The sequence below is a fragment of the Engystomops pustulosus genome, chromosome 6 (assembly GCF_040894005.1).
Source record: "Engystomops pustulosus chromosome 6, aEngPut4.maternal, whole genome shotgun sequence".
NCBI lineage: Eukaryota > Metazoa > Chordata > Amphibia > Anura > Leptodactylidae > Engystomops > Engystomops pustulosus.
In genome coordinates, this window is record NC_092416.1 from 131,327,287 (window position 1) to 131,346,715 (window position 19,429).

The 19,429-nt window shown below is 39.5% G+C and overlaps 1 protein-coding gene across 1 annotated transcript in view; it reads left to right on the forward strand.

The window, feature by feature from the left end:
- LOC140064292 (thyrotropin-releasing hormone receptor-like) overlaps positions 1–15,959 on the forward strand; it is a 58,398-nt gene extending 42,439 nt beyond the window's left edge. Inside the window, exon 3 of the mRNA XM_072111031.1 lies at positions 11,295–15,959. Coding sequence (XP_071967132.1) covers positions 11,295–11,705 — 411 coding nt within the window. The 3' untranslated portion in view covers positions 11,706–15,959. The remainder of the gene's footprint in view (positions 1–11,294) is intronic.
- Positions 15,960–19,429: the final 3,470 nt, after the last annotated feature.

Below are 19,429 nucleotides of genomic sequence, written 5' to 3' on the forward strand. Positions count from 1 at the left end.
GTGACATAATCAATAAGAAAGCCCTGGACAATGTATAACGTATAACATTTAAGGTAAATCAATACGCAACCTAATTGTGTTGCTGCTAATTATGAAATAAAGGGGTATTCTCAAAGTGCTTGGCTTTTTCTATAACCCCAATAGACATTGAATGAATCCTCGTGTACAATCACAATAGAAAGATATTCCATATAAAATATTCTGTGCTGTGAATCACTCTAGATGATCATAACTGGTTTACTTCTGTACATGATCTTCTGCTCATTGTGTTATAGAATTGAATATTAGTTTCTGTAAACGGTAATAACACGTAGAATTGTTATCAGATACAAGTCTCATCAGAGCAGATTGAATGTATAAAAATAAATGCATGTTACAATAGAAAAACAATAGGAATCCAGTAGGAAATTTTCAAAAACATTCAATTGCAGATGCTATTTTCCATACAATTCATATGATGGCTAAAAATGACCATCGCTCTTGTTTTTGGACAAAGAATGTAGAACAACATTACAGAAACCTTTGCTTGTCTGACTACCATCCTGTACTTCACTGTTGCTGCCTTCCCAGCTGTTAGTGACATCCATTATCAGATCCTTAGCTGGTCCAATATTTTTACGTACAGTTTTACATACAGGAATCTGCCTAATTTCCATTGTCTACATCCAGACTGCCCGATGCATCAGTTACCCCATTTTCACTGATTTACTCTCATGTAAACCCTTTATCCAGAGATACTACCATTTAACAGGGTAGAGATGTCTTATTTTTAGAGACACACCGGAAGAACAATCGCAGTCATGGCCATGACCGAGCCTGGGGATGTAAGGGGCCTGCAGTCTGACAAAGGAAGATAATCAATTGTAAGACATGCATACAATTGATTATGAGAGGGCACAGAAAGAGGCATGTCTGTGTGCTCTGCCTGTGCACACTGTGTGACATCATACACAGGGAGAGCGCACAAAAGTATCTCTGCCCGCACTGCTGTATGGGACACCATGGGAAGAAAAGGAGGCTGGAGTGGGGAAGGAAAGTACTGAGTTTTATTTTTTTTCAACAAGGGGCCCTGTGGCTGCTAATTGGAAACTTATTATTGAGTAGAGGTGGCTGCTGAACATTTTATTGAGTGGAGGCTGCTGCTGGACATTACATTGAGTGAAGGCTTCTGCTGGACATCTTATTTATGAGGGTAGTTGCAAGACAGTATCTTAATAAGGAAGTCCGCAGCTAGACACTACATATAAGGTGAATGAGTATGGTGCTGTATATATATGTAGGTGTAGCATATATGTCTATTTTCAAGTGTAATGTGCATGACGGGATTGGCTATGTAAATTTAGTTATATAGGGGCCCAATCCAAAATTCACATCGGGCCCACTAGTGTCTTGCTATGCATATGCAACCAAGTAAATCAAAGTGAAATTGCTGGAAGGAAGGAAGGAAGCGGTGCCAAAGGTGTAATTGTGCTTTGTTATTACTGCGTGAGACCATTATTCTATCAACCATCAAAAGTAACTAATGTGAACAAATAACGTGAGATCTTCAGACAGACAAATAAAAGGTAACTCAATCAGGGCTGTGTCCTTACTTTAAGCTTTAGAAGAAGATAATGAATCATCTCTACTACACTACTTCATGCACAGTCTAGTTACAATATATGCAAAAATAATTCTGCTGCCGACTTAAATGTTTTTCCACAGACAAAGGACTTAGAACATGACTCCTCAGCTTTCATTATAATATGGCGGTTATTAAGCTCTTCCTAAGCACATAGTGAACAACGTGAAATGTAAGCAAACAGCCAGACACTCATAAAAGTCTCAGTAAGATGAAAAGTTTTCACAGCAGTCCATAAATAATGGCAGATGTTTAGCTCTAAAATTCATTGTTGGGAGATTCTGTGTAAATATCAGGCTCTTACGTGACTTGGCTCTGGCAGGAAGGTGCCAACATTTTCTTGGCTGCAAGACACCTCAAGGGTCTCTCTAGTTGAAGACGTGCACATACATACAATAGTGGGTACTGGACTCGTATATCTAAAAATAACTCAACCCTCTCATTGTAACTGAAAGGGGTAAAACTGCCTGAGATGATCCATAAAATGGGTCTTCTGAAAAAAGCACACACATATATATATATATACATACAGGGTTACAGAATTGGATAGTGCTATATAAATAGATTATATAAAAGATTACTAATATGAATAGATTATTATTATTAGGGCTGGATTAATTACTTTTTTTTAATAAAGTAAATTCTTAATAAAGTAAAAATACCGGTAATAGTTCTACAGACTTTTTCCAAGAAGAATGCTGCCAAAGAACTTTTACACACCTCAGCTGCTGCAGTAGCTCTTTATACACACCACAGCTGCTGCAGAACTTATTCATGCACACCTCAGCTGGTAAAACCTCTTTATATACACTATAGCTGCCACAAAACCTTTACAAAAACACCTGAGCTGCAACAGGACCATTTCATACAAACCTGAGCTGCCACAAGATCACTAGATACACACCTCAGCTGCCACAGAATCTCTTCATACACAACTCAGCTGCTCCTATTTTCAGTTATGTCCAGACCTACAAAGCTCCACTGCCTTTACTATATATACTTGTGTAGGACTGTGCAGTACAGTCGGAACTGACAGGAATCTGAAGGAGCCTAATAGAGAGATGTGCTGCTGGCAGATCTCTGTCCTTCAATGGACCCCCAGATTCCAATTGATGCCACCAACACTTTGGTGTTCCTCTGTACACACCACAGTCCATATTTGATGACAGTGGGGTTAAACACCCAGGATCGGAGCTCTTTCAATCCTGGGTGTAAGAACTAGTGCTCAGCTGTGATAACACAGCCACATCTGTGAATAAAGAGATTAGAAAGAGATTAGAACAAGAGTGTCTCTCTTTGGAGGACCTACCTTGTCCTGCACTACACACATAACCCATTTATTCTAAGGGGCATTGTAACATACTTAAAGGAACACTCCAACCAAAGCTAAGTTTCTCATGTTCCATGCGTCTGTCCTTGTACTTTTCCTTGCTCCTTCAATCGGTCCATATCACATTGGCATCGGTTGCTTAGCAGACATGTAAATCGGCCTCCGGTAACATACTTTCTGTACTTGAGTTTTTGGTGATCAATGTGTCACCCATCACAGGCATTCAATCTTTCTGTATTATAAAGGGAACAAAAACTTTTTCAGTAATAATAATTATAAAGGCTAATTTCACAGAGTTCTTAATAGAAATTTGCACCTCAGAATCCCTGACTATATAATTTTGATATCAAGATCATAGAGAGGGCTGATATTGGTCATGGGAATCTGTGCGGGGATAGGATTGATAGAAAATGCAAGACTAAGTCATTGTAGAAGCAGAATCAGCACTGCAAGACATGTAGTTATGTGGTTTCATTGGACTTTTGCATTAAACTACCCTTCTGTGGTACTATAAAAAAATGAAACAAGTTCTGACACTCCCCAAATACTTACCCCAAAAGAATAGAGCTTATTGTTAAAAGAGCTTGTAGCTCATCATGAGATTTCATGGAACCCACTTTACAAAGAAGTGGATATAAATGGACAATAAAGAAGGGGAGCAAATTACATATTTCCCATTTAGTCATTATGGATATTGTCATCTTGGATTGAAAACAAATCCAGGACTGCTTATTGAGCTGTTTATGTCACCATCCTCTGACCTGGCGCTTGGGGTAATCTGCATGATCAGCTAGTAGGCTCATTGACTTTATTTCTTAAGGTATGTCATGTGACACTAGATCAATAGTTAATATCTTACAGTATTATACCAATCCTACTGACTAACTGGGTGAAGAGAGTTTTGTCTGCAATCATAATGGACTTACCTTTCGATATTGACATTTGTGCCTCAGAAGCTAATTATGTTAAGCCTTATTAATTATAGCTTCAAAGGTCATCGTTACAGTAAAAAATTTTGATTTTCTTGTTTATTATTGGGGAAATTGGTTATGCAGTTGTTTTATTTTCCAATACTGATTAGATTTGCATCTTAAATGAAAGTTAATGGCCGCCTGAAATCCACTAGTAGTGAATAGAGATAAAAAGCTCATTAATTAATTATACATTAGAGGTAATTATAGGTTTGTATTCTTAATTAAATAAAACAGTCAATGTTGATGATTATCTCTTAGTGCAGCTTGTTTGCTGAAGGTTAGGAATGTCAGCAGTAATACCCTAAAGCCTTCCTTCCAAAAGTATAGCAGGAGCCGAGGTACCAGTTATAGTAGACACCTCACAAATTTTTTTTCTGTTTTTCTATATTTCTGAGGTGTATGATGTAACTGTAGCACAAGTAATTTTTTTTATTGTACATGTAAATTACCTGTTTCCTTCTAATGTAATTTTTTACATTTATTTCTAGGACAGGTTTAAGGGAGCTATATAGGGTAATGTGGGGCATTGACCCTCACCATTTTTAAGGAGTATTTTCAGCTGAGGAAGAGTATGAAATTTTCAGTAACACAAACATATAACTCCTAGTCATATATAGTGTTAATAGACATCTATTTAGGGTGGTTTCACATTGTTGTTTTTTTCACATTAGTCATTTCTCACTGAACCCATTTTGGCTTATGGACACATACAGATTGGTTTTCTCTTCCTGGCTTCAGTGATTTATCACTGATGACTTAGTGAACCATTCTTTTAATGGGCTTTGTAGAATGTCATGTGACCTGAGCTGCAGTCACCTGACTTTCTATTTAAGCCCTGAGGGGAGGAGGAGGCGGCACTGCTTAGAGGTGTAAGTGCACTGCGATTCTGCAAAGGATATTTTTCAGCCCACACTTAAACAAGAAAATCACCAAGCATATCTATATGCTTGGGGTTTTTTGGGGGAACAAATTAACCTCTACAAGCATCATACAACCTCTAGACCCAGTCAAGGGTCATTATCTACTAGTGGTTTAGTATCTGCCCTATATCAGCTCCATTACAAACCTCAGTAAAAGAAAATCAGACTTGGTCCTATGCTCCCAGTGCCTGTGTCAGAGTTTGGGATGCGTGGATCCACTGAACCACCGCGGGAGGTGGTACTAGCCGACACCTGGGACCGGAGTCTAAGTGGCACCTAGTCTTCACCAGAGCCCGCCACAAAGCGGGTTGGCCTTGCTGCGGCAGGATACCACCAGGTCGTTCCACAGGTGGGACTAGCCCGTGGTGGCAGCCGAGGTTGAGGTACCTTAGGAGGAGACAGTCTCGTGGGTTAGATCTAGGCACTAGGTCAGGGCAGGCAGCAGAGATGCAACGTCAAGGTCCAATCCGGGGTCAGCAACGGGAGGTCCAGGCAGATGGGATCGGGAACACAGGTACACGGGACACAGGAACTCAGGAGCAGGAACACACAAGAGCAGGATACACAGAAACACACAGGAACGCTAGAGACACAGGAACGCAGGAGAATCGCGAGGGAGCTTTTTCTAAGGCTGTGAGGCACAAAAATCCACCAGGGTGTGATAGGAGAGGCAGGTTTAAATAGCCTTCTGGGAAAATGGGCAGCCACAATTAATGGTGCGCTGGCCCTTTAATTTCCTGAAGCCACCTCACGCGCGCCCAAGGACACCAGGACGCGCACACATGGAGCGAGACCGAGACTTAGGAGCGGGGACTGGTGAGAGGCTCTGGCACTGCACCTGTGGTGAGCGAGGGGCACGGGTGAGCCTGCGACCCACGATATGGACTGTGCTGTAGTGAATTTAGAGAAACCAAAGAATTACACTTTATTTTCAATGTGCATGCTCTAGGCTGGACATTTACAGGAAATCCAAGGAGTACTTCCTTGACTTCATTACAGCACAGCAAAGCAGCATAGGCGCTAAGAGCACCAATGATGAGTCCGAAGTCTGGATAGATTGCTGGTAACATACAAGCAGGGCAGTAGATAACTTGCAAGAATCCCTTTGTAAGAAGATTAACTTCATACGAGTTATGTCATGGACCTTTAGAATGAACAACATTCTAGTTCTTCTTTATTCCTAGGCCTTGGTGCTTGCCATATACAGTACAAGTAACAAGTGTATTTGCTACTATGACTGGTAAACCACTGGCTGCTTGTGGTCTTTTATATAGTTTATACATTTACTTATTTATTGTATAAAACTATGTGTTACCATTTAATTTCAGCTGATCCAGTAGTTCTGACTGGTGTATCTAATGTAGTGTAGTGAACGTAAAGAAAATCTACCATCAAAATCAAGCATGGATAAACCAGGGACACTTACTCATAGATCTGAGCACTTGTATTTGTTACCCATGGCTTCCTTCCTTCTAAAATAAGTTTATAAAATTACACCAATGAGTCTGTGGATGCCCCAAGAGTGAACTTTACAGTATGCTGTAAATGCGTTAACCCTAATTAAATATCCGATTTGTTAATGTCTCCCTACTGGTGGCTATAGGCTAACAAAATTTCATCGGATCCTTTTCCCTACAAATTCCCTACGTAGTCATAGAGTTAAATGGGTAAGAAGAAATTATATTTGTTTTGTGGCCAATAGAATAATAATTAAAAATTCTACTAGAACAGGGGCAAGTAAAATAACTACAGGCCGATCTTCCTCTTTGCACTCCCCTTCCAGAAGCACCTGAGTGAAGTTGGCCCCCCCACCTTGTTCAAATCAAGCAAAATTTCTGTCAAATGTTTGTGCTACGTTTGTGCTGGTTTGTGCAGCAGAAATTTTCGTTTGTGCCGCTATCGTTTTTAAGATTTTAATGAAAGCTTCCAGAGGTCATCAGAGGTCAACCAGCCCCCCCACATTGCCCAAATGAAACAAAACTGGGACCGAACAATTCTGCTACGTTTGTGCTGATTTGTGCTGCTCAAACTTTTGTTTGTGCTGCTTTTGTTTTGAATAAATGAACAAAAAATTAAAACAAAACAAACAAACAAAAGTTCAAGCAGTCCCCCCACATTAACCGAATCAAACAAAACTGGTGTCAAACGTTAGTGCTACGTTTGTGCTGGTTTGTGCAGCAAAAATTTTCATTTGTGCCGCTATCATTTTTAATATATTTATACTTTTTTGCAAAGGTCATTAGAGTTCATTTCTTCCAAAGTACAATGTGTTTGCTATCTCCCCCTGGTGATCAAATCAGGGAAGTGTCACTAGGTTTGTTTTTTACCAGTTCATCCTAAACACCTTGAACACCTGAACATACCTTAAAAATTATAGCGGCACAAACGAAAATTTTTGCTGCACAAACTAGCACAAACATAGCACTAACGTTTGACACCAGTTTTGTTTGATTTGGTTAATGTGGGGGGGCTGCTTGAACTTTTGAACTTTAATTTTTTGTTCATATATTCAAAACAAAAGCAGCACAAACAAAAATTTGCGCAGCACAAACCAGCACAAACGTAGCAGAATTGTTCGGCACCAGTTTTGTTTGATTTGGGCAATGTGGGGGGGCTGGTTGACCTCTGATGACCTCTGGAAACATTCATTAAAATCTCAAAAACGATAGCGGCACAAACAAAAATTTCTGCTGCACAAACCAGCACAAACGTAGCACAAACGTTTGACACCATTTTTGTTTGATTTGAACAAGGTGGGGGGGCCAACTTCACTCAGGTTCCAGAAGCCCCCTAATGTAAACCAATGTTAGCCATGTATCGCTCCCCCTAGTGGTAGCCACAGGAATCCAGGTAGCTTTCACTTTGCCCTATGTGCATACATGGGATTTAGAGTTATTCAGCATTTAATACCTTTTCGGCTTTTGTTGCCATTCATTAATGTAAATTTCACTTCTAGGGCTGAAGTTCATCTACTATGATGGATTCCCTTGAATGCTAGGCTCTTTTACCCATTGTGATCTACAGGGATTCTGACATTTAGCAATGTGCTAAAAAGCTATAATTGTTCATTCTCTGTGACATTATAGCCACTATCTTTCTTTTGATAAAAGACTCTCCCTGTCCATATTGGTCTAAAAATAAGCCATTTCACTAGAGACTTTTAAAAGCCCACTCTCCACAAGTCGTGACTTACAATTTCTCAAGTCCGTGTATTTTCAAGACAGCAGCAGATGTCGGTGTATTAATGTAATTATCAGTAGAATGTAGTAACAAGCACAACACTCATACCTATGAATACAAGGCTCTGGCCTCTAAACTGGGTCAGAGAACATAGAAGGAGTAGGAGGAAAGATGTCAGCAGACTTATCACCACCAGCGCAGGAGACAAGCAGTGTACCATCTTCTCTAATTTTACTTCAAAATATGTAGGAATTAGTTAAAAGAGGGCAGCAAGAAAACTATTAACTGTGTACATGTTGATATATGGAAATTACACCATATGAAGACCATGAAATCATATGGGAAACCTATGTATTTATGCCTTACAGCAGCAGGTAGTGGCACCATGGGTGGTAGTATAGAATAAAATCATATAACAATGGGCATCCTAAAAGAAGGAAAGACAAGCCATCCTGTGATAAACAAGAAGTTGGGACCCACTTCGGAAAATTCAAGTATTTCTTACTAAAACTATGAAATACTTACTGCTAAAGAGGGAAATAAAACCTTATTACCTTTGCTGTTTTGAGTCCTAATGGTGTTCCAGACAGAGGGACACATTTACTAAGGGCTTTGCGCCAGTTTTCTGTCGGACTATGTACGTTCTTTTAGGTGTAAACGGCTTGCACAGGTATTTAAAAAGTGTTTGCACCACAAATGTGCCGCACGCAACCGTTTTGTGGTGTAGCTGCACTAGGCAACTTGCAACACAAATTAGGGGGCGTTCCGATGCTCAGTCCAACCGTGCGCCTGATTTAACATGCAAAGTCTGTTGCACGCCCTATGTTAACCACCCCTATGCACCACAAAAAAGTCGTTGAACTCTGTTGGGCCAGTGTAGGGATCTGGCCTGTATCTGTGCCTATATTTCATCTAAAGTAACCTCATGCAGTATGTAAGATAATCTATTCACTTTATTACATGGATGATTTGGCTGGTCTAGAGGTTGTACATTTATGTGATTACTGTAATGAGTGTAGTAAGTCATGCACGACTTATGCTAGAGGTGGACTGTAGGAGGAATAAAATCTGGCATCAGTGTCACAGTCTAAAATGTTCAACTTTTATTATTACTTGTACGTAAATGGACCAGTGTTTTGGTTTAAGTGTCTGATTGTCACCTACTCCACAATGGGCCGGTCTAATGTAGATCACCAGTGATTGCTAACATAGGAATCTCCAGCTGAGAGGGTTCCAGAGATAGTCCAGTGAGGCTGACTATGGTAGATCTTGCTTTGCAGGAACTAAAGGCTAGTAAAAATTTGAAAAGTGCATCAGGATTTAAAGGGGCTCTGCCAACATTACAAGTTATCCCCTAACACAGGATAACAGATAACATAATGTTTGGTGAGATAACTTGTAATGTTGGGACAACTAAGTAACAGTATACTTCTGGGCGAGTAACTTAAAGAAAATCTACCAACAAAATTAGGCATGATAAACCAAGGCACTTACTCACAGACATTTAATGTAATGAGCCAGTTAGGCTCTAGGGGTGTTACAAGAACCCCTCCATGCTGTAGCTTCACAGGCTGTTACACTGTCTTCCACTTCCCCTCTGCTTCCTTAGCACTTCCCCTTCCCTCTGCCTGATGTAATCTCACTGCAGCAGAGTGCTCATTGCCCACAGCAACAGTCTGAGAATTTTCAGCATTGAGGGGCTCAAGTAACAACCCCAGAGCCCTTCATGCGCATTACCAACATTTTATAACTTGTTATTCCGGGATTGCGGGTGCCGAACCTGCCAAATTCAGTACGGACCCGAATTTGACAATTTGGGTTCGCTCATCATTAGTGATGACATTGTATTCACATTTCCACCAAGCACCAAGGTTGCAAGTAATTTCCAAAAACAGGCAGGGGAACATTATAGATCATTTAGTTTGGATCACTTTTCGTCACTGTAGGACTACAATGGCTATATGCTCTATGATTTGCTCCAATATCTTTTAGTCTGTACACTTGGGCTCAGATCTGTTTTCTTAAAGGGCTTCTTAAAGGGGTTTGAAAGAAAGTTCTAAATTTTGAATCCCCTACTGATGCTCACTGAATAAAGATCATTTTAAACATTTTTTAGCTGTTTAACAATGTCCTTGGTACAGCTTGATCTACACTTTCATTTAGCTTCTGAATATTCACTTGTATCTAACACAAAGAACAAGAAAGATGAGACAGATCAGAGATGATGAAATCCATTAGATGCTTATTACACACAATGACACTCTCAGCGTTGCTATATCTCAGCTGTAACAAACACAGTCAGCTCTACTATATCTCAGCTATAACACACACAGTCAGCTCTGCTATACCTACTTTCCCTTATTTAAAGATCTTATCTTATGTTATCTGTAGCTTGTAGAGCAAGTCTTTGTAAGCTGTTTGGCAGCAGGAAGTGTTTGTGAGCATCTGAGCTTGTCCCTGTAGCGTGGGGCAGGGTGCACTGCATCGTGCAGACAGAGAAGCTATTCATGAGAAGAATTTTTCCTGCCCGACTATAGAACATTTATGGTCGGTTTTTTAGCTAATGAAAATATATACACCGGGACTGATAAAGACAGGATGGAATTATATCTGTTAAAGGATGTATTTTTGTAACTTTGTTTTGTTTTCATTGGAATATCCCTTTAAGCTGTTCTTGTGAAGAAAATTAGTCTTAACTCTTTTTTGCACTAAAATAGATTTATAGTTCATTATTTTTACATATCACAATTTACTTTATCTTTATATTTTTGGTGACAAGGAGTTTATGAACTGTTTGTCATTTTTGACATTTTCGGAAATAAATAAAACACATAGAAGTCATACACATAGCCATAGTCCTCAACAAAGTATTTGTTTGACTTCTTCTATTTTGGATAGGCTTAACACAACACTATCATGACTGTTAGATTTCTCTTTCTGTGTGCTGTCTCCTATGTTGTCTATAATACTTTAGGATAGCATCACATGGGTAGCTAGATACTGTACTATCTCTACCTAGAGTGTGGCAGTGTATCCAACACTTGTAGGTAAGTTCAAATATTCTTTTATTTTTAGATCATATTAAAACACAATGGTACAGTCTAGTACGACCTACATGTTTCAAACCTCTTTGGTTCTTGATTGTGGACCATAGTTTAAAAATAGAAGCATATTTTAACTTATCTAATCATGTACAACTCCTTTAACTTAACTCCTCATATTTTGCCTGTTATTTTTACCTGATTACTATCATATTTTTGCTTTATCAGGTCACCAAGATGCTGGCAGTGGTGGTGATATTGTTTGCCCTCCTCTGGATGCCGTACCGTACCTTGGTAGTTGTGAATTCTTTCATGGATCCACCGTACCTCAATGTTTGGTTCCTCCTTTTCTGCAGAATGTGCATCTACCTGAACAGCGCCATTAACCCCATCATCTACAACCTGATGTCACAAAAGTTTCGGGCTGCCTTTAAGAATCTTTGCAAATGTGAACCAAAAAGGACGGAAAAAGCTGCAAAATACAATGTTCCAGTCTACTACAGCGTCATGAAAGACAGTTCCCATGACAGTCCTGATCATGATCTCACAGTCCAGGAGGATATCAATGGGTTTCCATCTAAAAAGGTCAACTTTCCGGAGAAGTGCATAAATACAAGCACAACCTACAGTGTTGCATGATTTCTCTACTTTCATTGTACACTTTAGTATTTTTATTGTCATGTATTGAAACTGCGTTGTGCCGGTTGTTGTTACGCCATTCAGTGACACATAACGATGTTCACCATATGTACTCTGCCAACTCATTCCACAAAGTGATTCCAAGTCATTGATGATTAGTAACACTATTTTAGTCTAGGGCTATAGGATTTGAAGAGCAAGAAGCACCCGGGCCCTAGTACCTGAGTGTCCTCCTTCTGTAACATAAAAAGACCCAAGGGGCGTTCCCATAATAACAAATAAATGTTATTGTTTGTGTTATGAAAATTAATACTGAAAATATATTGGAAAACTTTTTATCATACAAACAATAAAATTTATTTACTTAATAGGGAACACCCCTTTCAGTGTAGCAGTTTATTTTATTACAGCAATGCTTCACAAACCTTTTTCTTTATGACCTAAACCCACATTTTAGAGAAAATGCGAACTGCACAAACTAAGATGTTTATGATAAAGTAAATTAAGAATAATCAAAAAAAAAAAAGGAATTAGCAATATTTCATTCTGATTCTCTACTTAAAGGGAACCTGTCATCAGGATTTCGCATTTCCACCTATTGATAGGTACCCATAGCTTTTCTAATACTAATTGCTTATCTGCTTTTGAAGTTAACATTAATTGTTCCACTCACTTTTAAAACTTGATAAACATACAACTGGTCCCCTGCCAGCAAACTGGATCAAATCACAGAGTAATCATCATTATCTTATCTCTGCTGAAACAACTTTTCTTTCTGCTCCCTCCTCTGCCTCACCTCATGCATACATGAGCTGACTCTGTGCTGCAAACAAATCTAAGCCAGCTTTACTTTCATCAGTTTTTAAAAGTCAGTGGAATAACCAAAGTGAGAAACAGTTTTAAAAAGACTAAAGGAACCTGTGATTATGAAAATGTTAAACCCTGATGACAGGTTCGCTTTAAAGGGGTTGAGCTGAATTAACTTTTTTGAATTCTGGGCTCCAGGGGGTATGAACACGGCAAACAGTGTACATATACCTCTCTCCACCAAATATGGGCCAGCAGTGACAAGCAGAGTCACTCTTCACTGTAGTAGAAAAAATGAGGTACTGTAATTCCATACAACCCCTTTAAGACATTTTTTAACTTGGTACTCTCAAAAATATGCTCATTATTTATCCTTATATTATGTAGAATTGTATTATACATAATTGTTTTATTGGGAATTCTCCTAATTCATAGGGATTCTCCTACAGACTGACTAACTCCAAATACTGGATAGAGAATACAGGTATGTTGCCTACAGGTTTTCTCACCTGTATCTTAATACTTTTAGACACAGTGTTTTCTCAGCAACCTTTCAACCAGCAGACATGGGGCAGACATTGAGGGAGATTTATAAAAACTGGCTGAGGAAAAGTAGAACATACTGTAGATTCATACCAAACATAAGTTTTCCCATTGTAGTAATATAAATCTGTAACACAGACATACGTACGGCCCCATAGAAACCTATAGTGCCCGCCCACCATACCATACAATCGCTTGGAAAAAGAAACAGCATGCTATATCTTCTGCGGTAAGTACTGCTGGGTACCAGGCGTCCCTATGGAGAGGTGAGGGGGGAGCAGCGCTCATCCTTCCACCTCTCCAGCCAAACATGTGCTACGCCCTGGTCCCGGCCCTTGCTTGGCACACGTTCGTGTGCATGTAGCCATAGACAGTACAGTGCATTATAGGTTATCTGGACAGTTCTTACAGGTGTCACTCAATGTGATTGCATTGTAAATAACTTGTAAATAAATCTTTGACCTTCTAAAATATATAAATATATTGTAACTTTAATACTCTGTTTGTGTATGAAGTGATGTGTATGATATGTAAATCCATTAACTGTTATAATCAGAGACGCAACGTGAACCTTCTGGGCCTGGTGCAACATCTGTACCAGGCTTGTAGTATTAGTTTCAAATGAGGAAAGGACAGCATATGGGCCTCATACAACACAAGGGCCCAGGAGCAATCACAACCGTTCTCTCTCTCCAAATAAAAATGAAAATTATCCATCTAAATTGGTGAAGCTCTACCAGCGGGCATTTACCAGCTGCAGAGGTGGGAAGATCGGAACTTTAAGCTTGGGTCCAGGTTTCAGGTGCCTCCTGCATGACCCAGACATATTGTCAGATTGGTCACCGTGCAGACAATCCAGCAAGATGATGCCCCTTGCTACTAGCCATGGCTGTGATTAGTCAGGGATACGCTCATCTCTAACCTGCTATCCAGACAAAGGATCATGGGACCAAATACATGTCTTGATCTTTGTGGCAGAATTAAAAGGGTATTCTCATCTAGGAATTTAATTTAATTCATCAGACATATTTATATATATATATATTTCTTCAATTGATGTCATTAAAAAATGTACCTTGGATACGACCACCACTGTCATGTGTGAGCATGTGTGGCAGCTGCTGGATGAGTGTAGGGCTGGTCATATCCAAGGATAGGTAACTCATTTCTAAGGGACGATATGGCTACATTTGTGGGAAATTATATTCATTCGGGTACTTTGTTTTCAATAACACACAATTGAAGAAATGTAGATTAATAGTAGATTTATTAAAGGGAACCTGTCACCAGGGACCTCATTTTCACAAAAGACAGGTTACAGAAGCCCATTACAGCTGCATTGCAAAGAAGGCTTGCTGCTTTCTCTAAGCATTTGCATTACAATATAATTGTGTGTTATAACTTACCTGGCACCCTGACAGAATTCTCTGTGTAGTCCAGGGGTTGGTTCAGATGCATTTCAGAAAACAACATGTGACTTGTCTGTGCTGTAGAATGCTGAGCTCTTGGCTCCCACCTTTGTGCTCCTGTACAGCTCCTCCCTCCTGCTCTTTCACAGAACTCACAGCCTGGTGTTCTGACATCAGTGGGGGAGTGAGGGTCTGTACGGGAGCACAAAGGTGGGGGCCAAGAGCTGACAAGTCTGCAGCAGAGACAAGTCACATGTTGTTTTTTGAAATGCATCCAAACCAAAGCCCAACCCATGGGACTTCACAGATGATTTTATTAAGTGTCAAGGTAAGTTATAACACACACCTATATTGTTATGCAAATGCTTAGAGAAAGCAGAAAGGCATATTAACAATGCAGCTGTAATGGGCTTTTGAAACCTGTCTTTAGTGAAAATGAGGTCCCTAGTGACAGGTTCCCTTTAAATTAAATGTGAATGTGCAGATATGAATGCCCCTTTTATTGAAAGACAACATATGAGTATACAAAACCAAATAAAATAGGGATTACACATGTCAGTTGGAGGCTGATGTTTATAGGAATTGCCAGAATCTGGACCTGGTTGTTTCTAAGAACAGCATGAAAGGTTCTAATTTCTAGCTATGATGTAAGTAAAGTAAAGTAAAGTAACAGTAAGTTATTATTTTTGATTTTTTCTATGGAACCTTGTGGCAGTTTCCTACTATGTTGCTAACGATGGAATGGCAGTTTGTGGATGATGTAATAGAATCAGCGACACTCCCATATCTTACTTATTTGTAGCTCAGGTGCTTGCAACTGTCAATCCTTGATGGAGGGACCCGAAGAAAACCACAAAAAGTAAAAAACAAACAAAAACAAAACAAACTAAAGTGACAAGTAGCTACTAAACAATGTTAGTCAATACTGTGTGACTGAATAAAGTAATTGAGTCACTGAATTAATGAAGATTTTCCGTTTTACACCCTGAAGAACCTCTATTCTTGGTGTATTCTTGGTATTTTCTCCTTCTGTTATATATCTACTTTAGATAAAGTGCAATATGGCTGATGCATTTAAGTGTCTACTTTGGATGGTGACTACAATGGAGTCTACTCTTGATGGTGTCTATTCTACGTGGTCTCCACTCTGTATGAGGACTTTGTCAGATAGCGCCTACCCTAATTGTTGTCAACTTTGGCAGTGTATATTTTGGAGGTTTTGTATTCTGGATATAGTTCCAATTGCATAAAAAGCTGACTTTGGTTCTACAACACTGTTACGCTGTTACGCAATTTCATACATGTGACTCAAGGGAGTGTATGAAAATTTCACAAATCGATAATCAAGTTCCTTATTTATATCAATTAATATATCAAATTTTGTAAATAAATAGAAGATATTGTAAACTAAGTGCAAATGTGATAATTCATTACATGCAACTGATGGTACATAACAAGAGAACAAGAAATTAAGGGGTACTACAAAATGGTAATAAAGTGCAAATAAATATTTCTACGAATTATTGACTGAACAGTTGCCCTCTATCTTTGGGTTATGGGTACCTTTTAGAAATACTCCAATTACACAAATAGAAGTGGCTGTCAAGATCCAGGTGACGGCTGCCAGATACAGATGACAACATTACAGCTCTTCCATTCTTTCTTGCTACACTGAACACTGATATAAACAGGGATATTTCTAGTGGAAGGGAATATAGAAGATGTCAAGATAGTAAAAGAGACCTGCGTACCTGTATGTAACCACTGGATGCCCTGAAGGGGACTCAAAAGATCCTTAAAATTCTGCAATGGGGGTACCTACTGTATAAGCAGCCATTATAGGCACAACAGGAGAATTACCACATGAATTAGAAAGTATCTGGGTCATTGCTTTATGGGGTACAAAGTTATTCTGTTGTCCGAAGGGGTATAGAGGTTGGTTGGTTCCTTTGCTTGACATGAATATGGCAGATGGTGGGTCATGATATAAGTTTATCCCCTGGAAGCAGTAGACCATCTTTATAGGATAGAGCTTGCACTGATATTGGTTCTATTTTGTACTATTTTGAGTCCGGTGCAGCAGAATACTTTTAATTTAGATCTCGGGAAGTCCGGAAGGCATCTGGCCAGTATACCACTCCATACTTCATGGAGACAGCACAACCTAATATCCTGTGCTGTAACAAGCTCCTTATTCGCTCCTTGCTGCTGAGCGGCTCTGTTGATCTGCTGCTTTGAAGCAGAAGACAGAAGTACATTTGTGACAGATAATAACAGCAAGACAAAATTTAATCAGACTCCAGCAGATGACAAAATTGCAGAAATTACTTACAATTTAAACAGCAACTTGCTCATTTTTTACACTTCATATCCTCCTTTTGATATTAAGATGAATTAGTTAATGTTATTCCTTTTGCGACAACTACGGTATATCTACAGAACCTGACAGTAAGAGATTGGAGGAAAATGATTCAGTTACTTTATACCTTCTACAGGGTCTACGGTGATTAGGGCTCTGAGATGCTCTCATTGGTCTCCTACACACAGTTCAATAGTAAAGATCTATTACAGGCGGTCCCCTACTTAAGGACACCCGACTTACAGACAACCCATAGTTACAGACGGACCCCTCTGCCCACTGTGACCTCTGGTGAAGCTCTCTGGACGCTTTAAAATAGTAGCAGATTGCAATAATCAGCTTAAAATTGTCTGCAATGAAGCTTTATTGATAATCCTTGGTCCTATTACAGCAAAAAAATTTGAAACTCCAATTGTCACTGGGGCAAAAAAAAAAAATTGTCGGGAACTACAATGATAAAATATACAGTTTCGACTTACATACAAATTCAACTTAAGAACAAACCTACAGTCCCTATCTTGTATGTAACCCGGGGACTGCCTGTATTTGCAACTTCCATCAAGACAAATGGACTTTCAGCTTTTTCTCATCTTACAGTGCTGATTATTAGAAATTAGTAAGTATATCAAAAATCAAATTCAAAAATTTTTTCCAAAATATTAAATTCAATCCAAATTATTAAGTCATAATAACACTATTTTAAAGTGCTGTAGGAATGTATGTTCCATCATTTTATGTTGCTGCTATATCCAGAACTAGCTCTTTGTATTGGTATGCCCCAATAGTCACTGAGCCCCCAGTAGCCAATAGCCATGGTGTCCCTAGTGGCCAACAGTCATGGAGTCCCTAGAAGCCAATAGTCACAGTGCCACCAGTAACCAATAGATATGATGCCCCCAGTAGACAATAGTCACTGAGCCCCCAGTAGCCAACGTCATGGTTTCCCTAGTAGTCAATAGTGACAGTGCAACTATTAACCAATAGACATGGTGCCCCCAGTGGCAAATAGTCACAGAGTCCCCAGTAGCCAATAGTTAAAGTGCCCCCAGTATTCAAACTCATGTGTTACACAAATGCCATGGTAGTATTTCAAACTGTTTTAAATAAAATTTGTTTTAAATCAAATTATGTGTATTGCGACCCTAAATAAACCAGGAAAGGTTGAGATATTACATAGGGATTACACAAAGCCCCAACAGCTTATTTTTAATTAAATTAATGGTATAGTGACCACCCCTTTCCAAATAAAAAAAAAACAGAAAAGTGCCAGATATTATGTATGAATTAAGCACAGGCCATCAGCAGCAGCAGTGAACAGGGTTTAAAGGAAACCTACCACCCAAAAGTGGTAGGTTTATACACATATACATGGGACCAGCTCAGGGTGAGCTGGTGCCGGAGCATATTTTTGTTAGGGGAACAAAGCCCCTAACGCAGAATTATAAGTGATATTAACTTATAACTCGGCGCACCACACTTGGACACGGTGCACCATGCGCGCGCCCGTGCGTGCGCCGGATTCTAAAGTGCTGGAGAGCCAGTGACGTCACCGAGCTCTCCGGCACACGCGTGCCTGCACAACTTAGTACGGCCTGCTTCAACGTGACGTCACTGGCTCACCAGCACTTTAGAATCCGGCGCACGTGCCCAAGTGTGGTGCGCCGAGTTATAAGTTAATATAACTTATAATTCTGCGATAGGGGCTTTGTTCCCCTAACAAAAATATGCTCTGGCACCAGCTCACCATGAGCTGGTGCCATGTATATGTGTATAAACCTACCACTTTTGAGTGGTAGGTTTCCTTTAAGGGGTGCCATTGATGGTGCCATGGGTAGATGGAGAATGAAAGAGAAAGATGATAGAATGAATTCAAGGAGCTTCAAAAATTCTGACCAGTGGACAAGCCTGCATCATGCTGGAGCTGTAGTCATAGTTTCTCCAATTATAAAGGTTGGAAATGTAGGAGAAAGAGCCAGGGGCACTTCTATGGTGTAATACCCTTTGTCAATAGTAGGATGATAAAAAAAAAAAATAACCGCTTACCTGGCGGAGTTGTGCTGGCAGGCACAACTCTGTGATGCACGTGTGGTATAATAATGGCGTTCCTGTGCTGCCACGCTCTGAAGATACGATCCTTTCTCCGGGGTGGCAGGGATCTATCTTGTAGCTAAGTCTCCAATGGATGTGTGTAGCAATGTTGAGTGTTTGAATGGCGCTAGGACGACCCAATGTAGTATTTTTCAGGATCTTTTAATTTTATAATATAACAATAAAGGTTCCGAACAAGGCGTTTCGCGCTCGGGCCGAGCGCTTCTTCTGGTTCATCTGGTTTGGAACCTTTATTGTTATTTTTATAGATTTTTATTTATTTACTACTGCGTTGCTAATTTTATAAAATTAAAAGATCCTGAAAAATACTACATTGGGTCGTCCTAGCACCATTCAAATGCTCAACATTGCTACACACATCCATTGGAGACAATTATAAAGGTTGGCTTCTGCCTACTTTCTGCACCTTCCATTTAGGTACAGTACATATTTATTACTTTATATTTGTGCGTGTGTTTATATGTAAATGTACATGTCTACATGCTTATATCTATGGA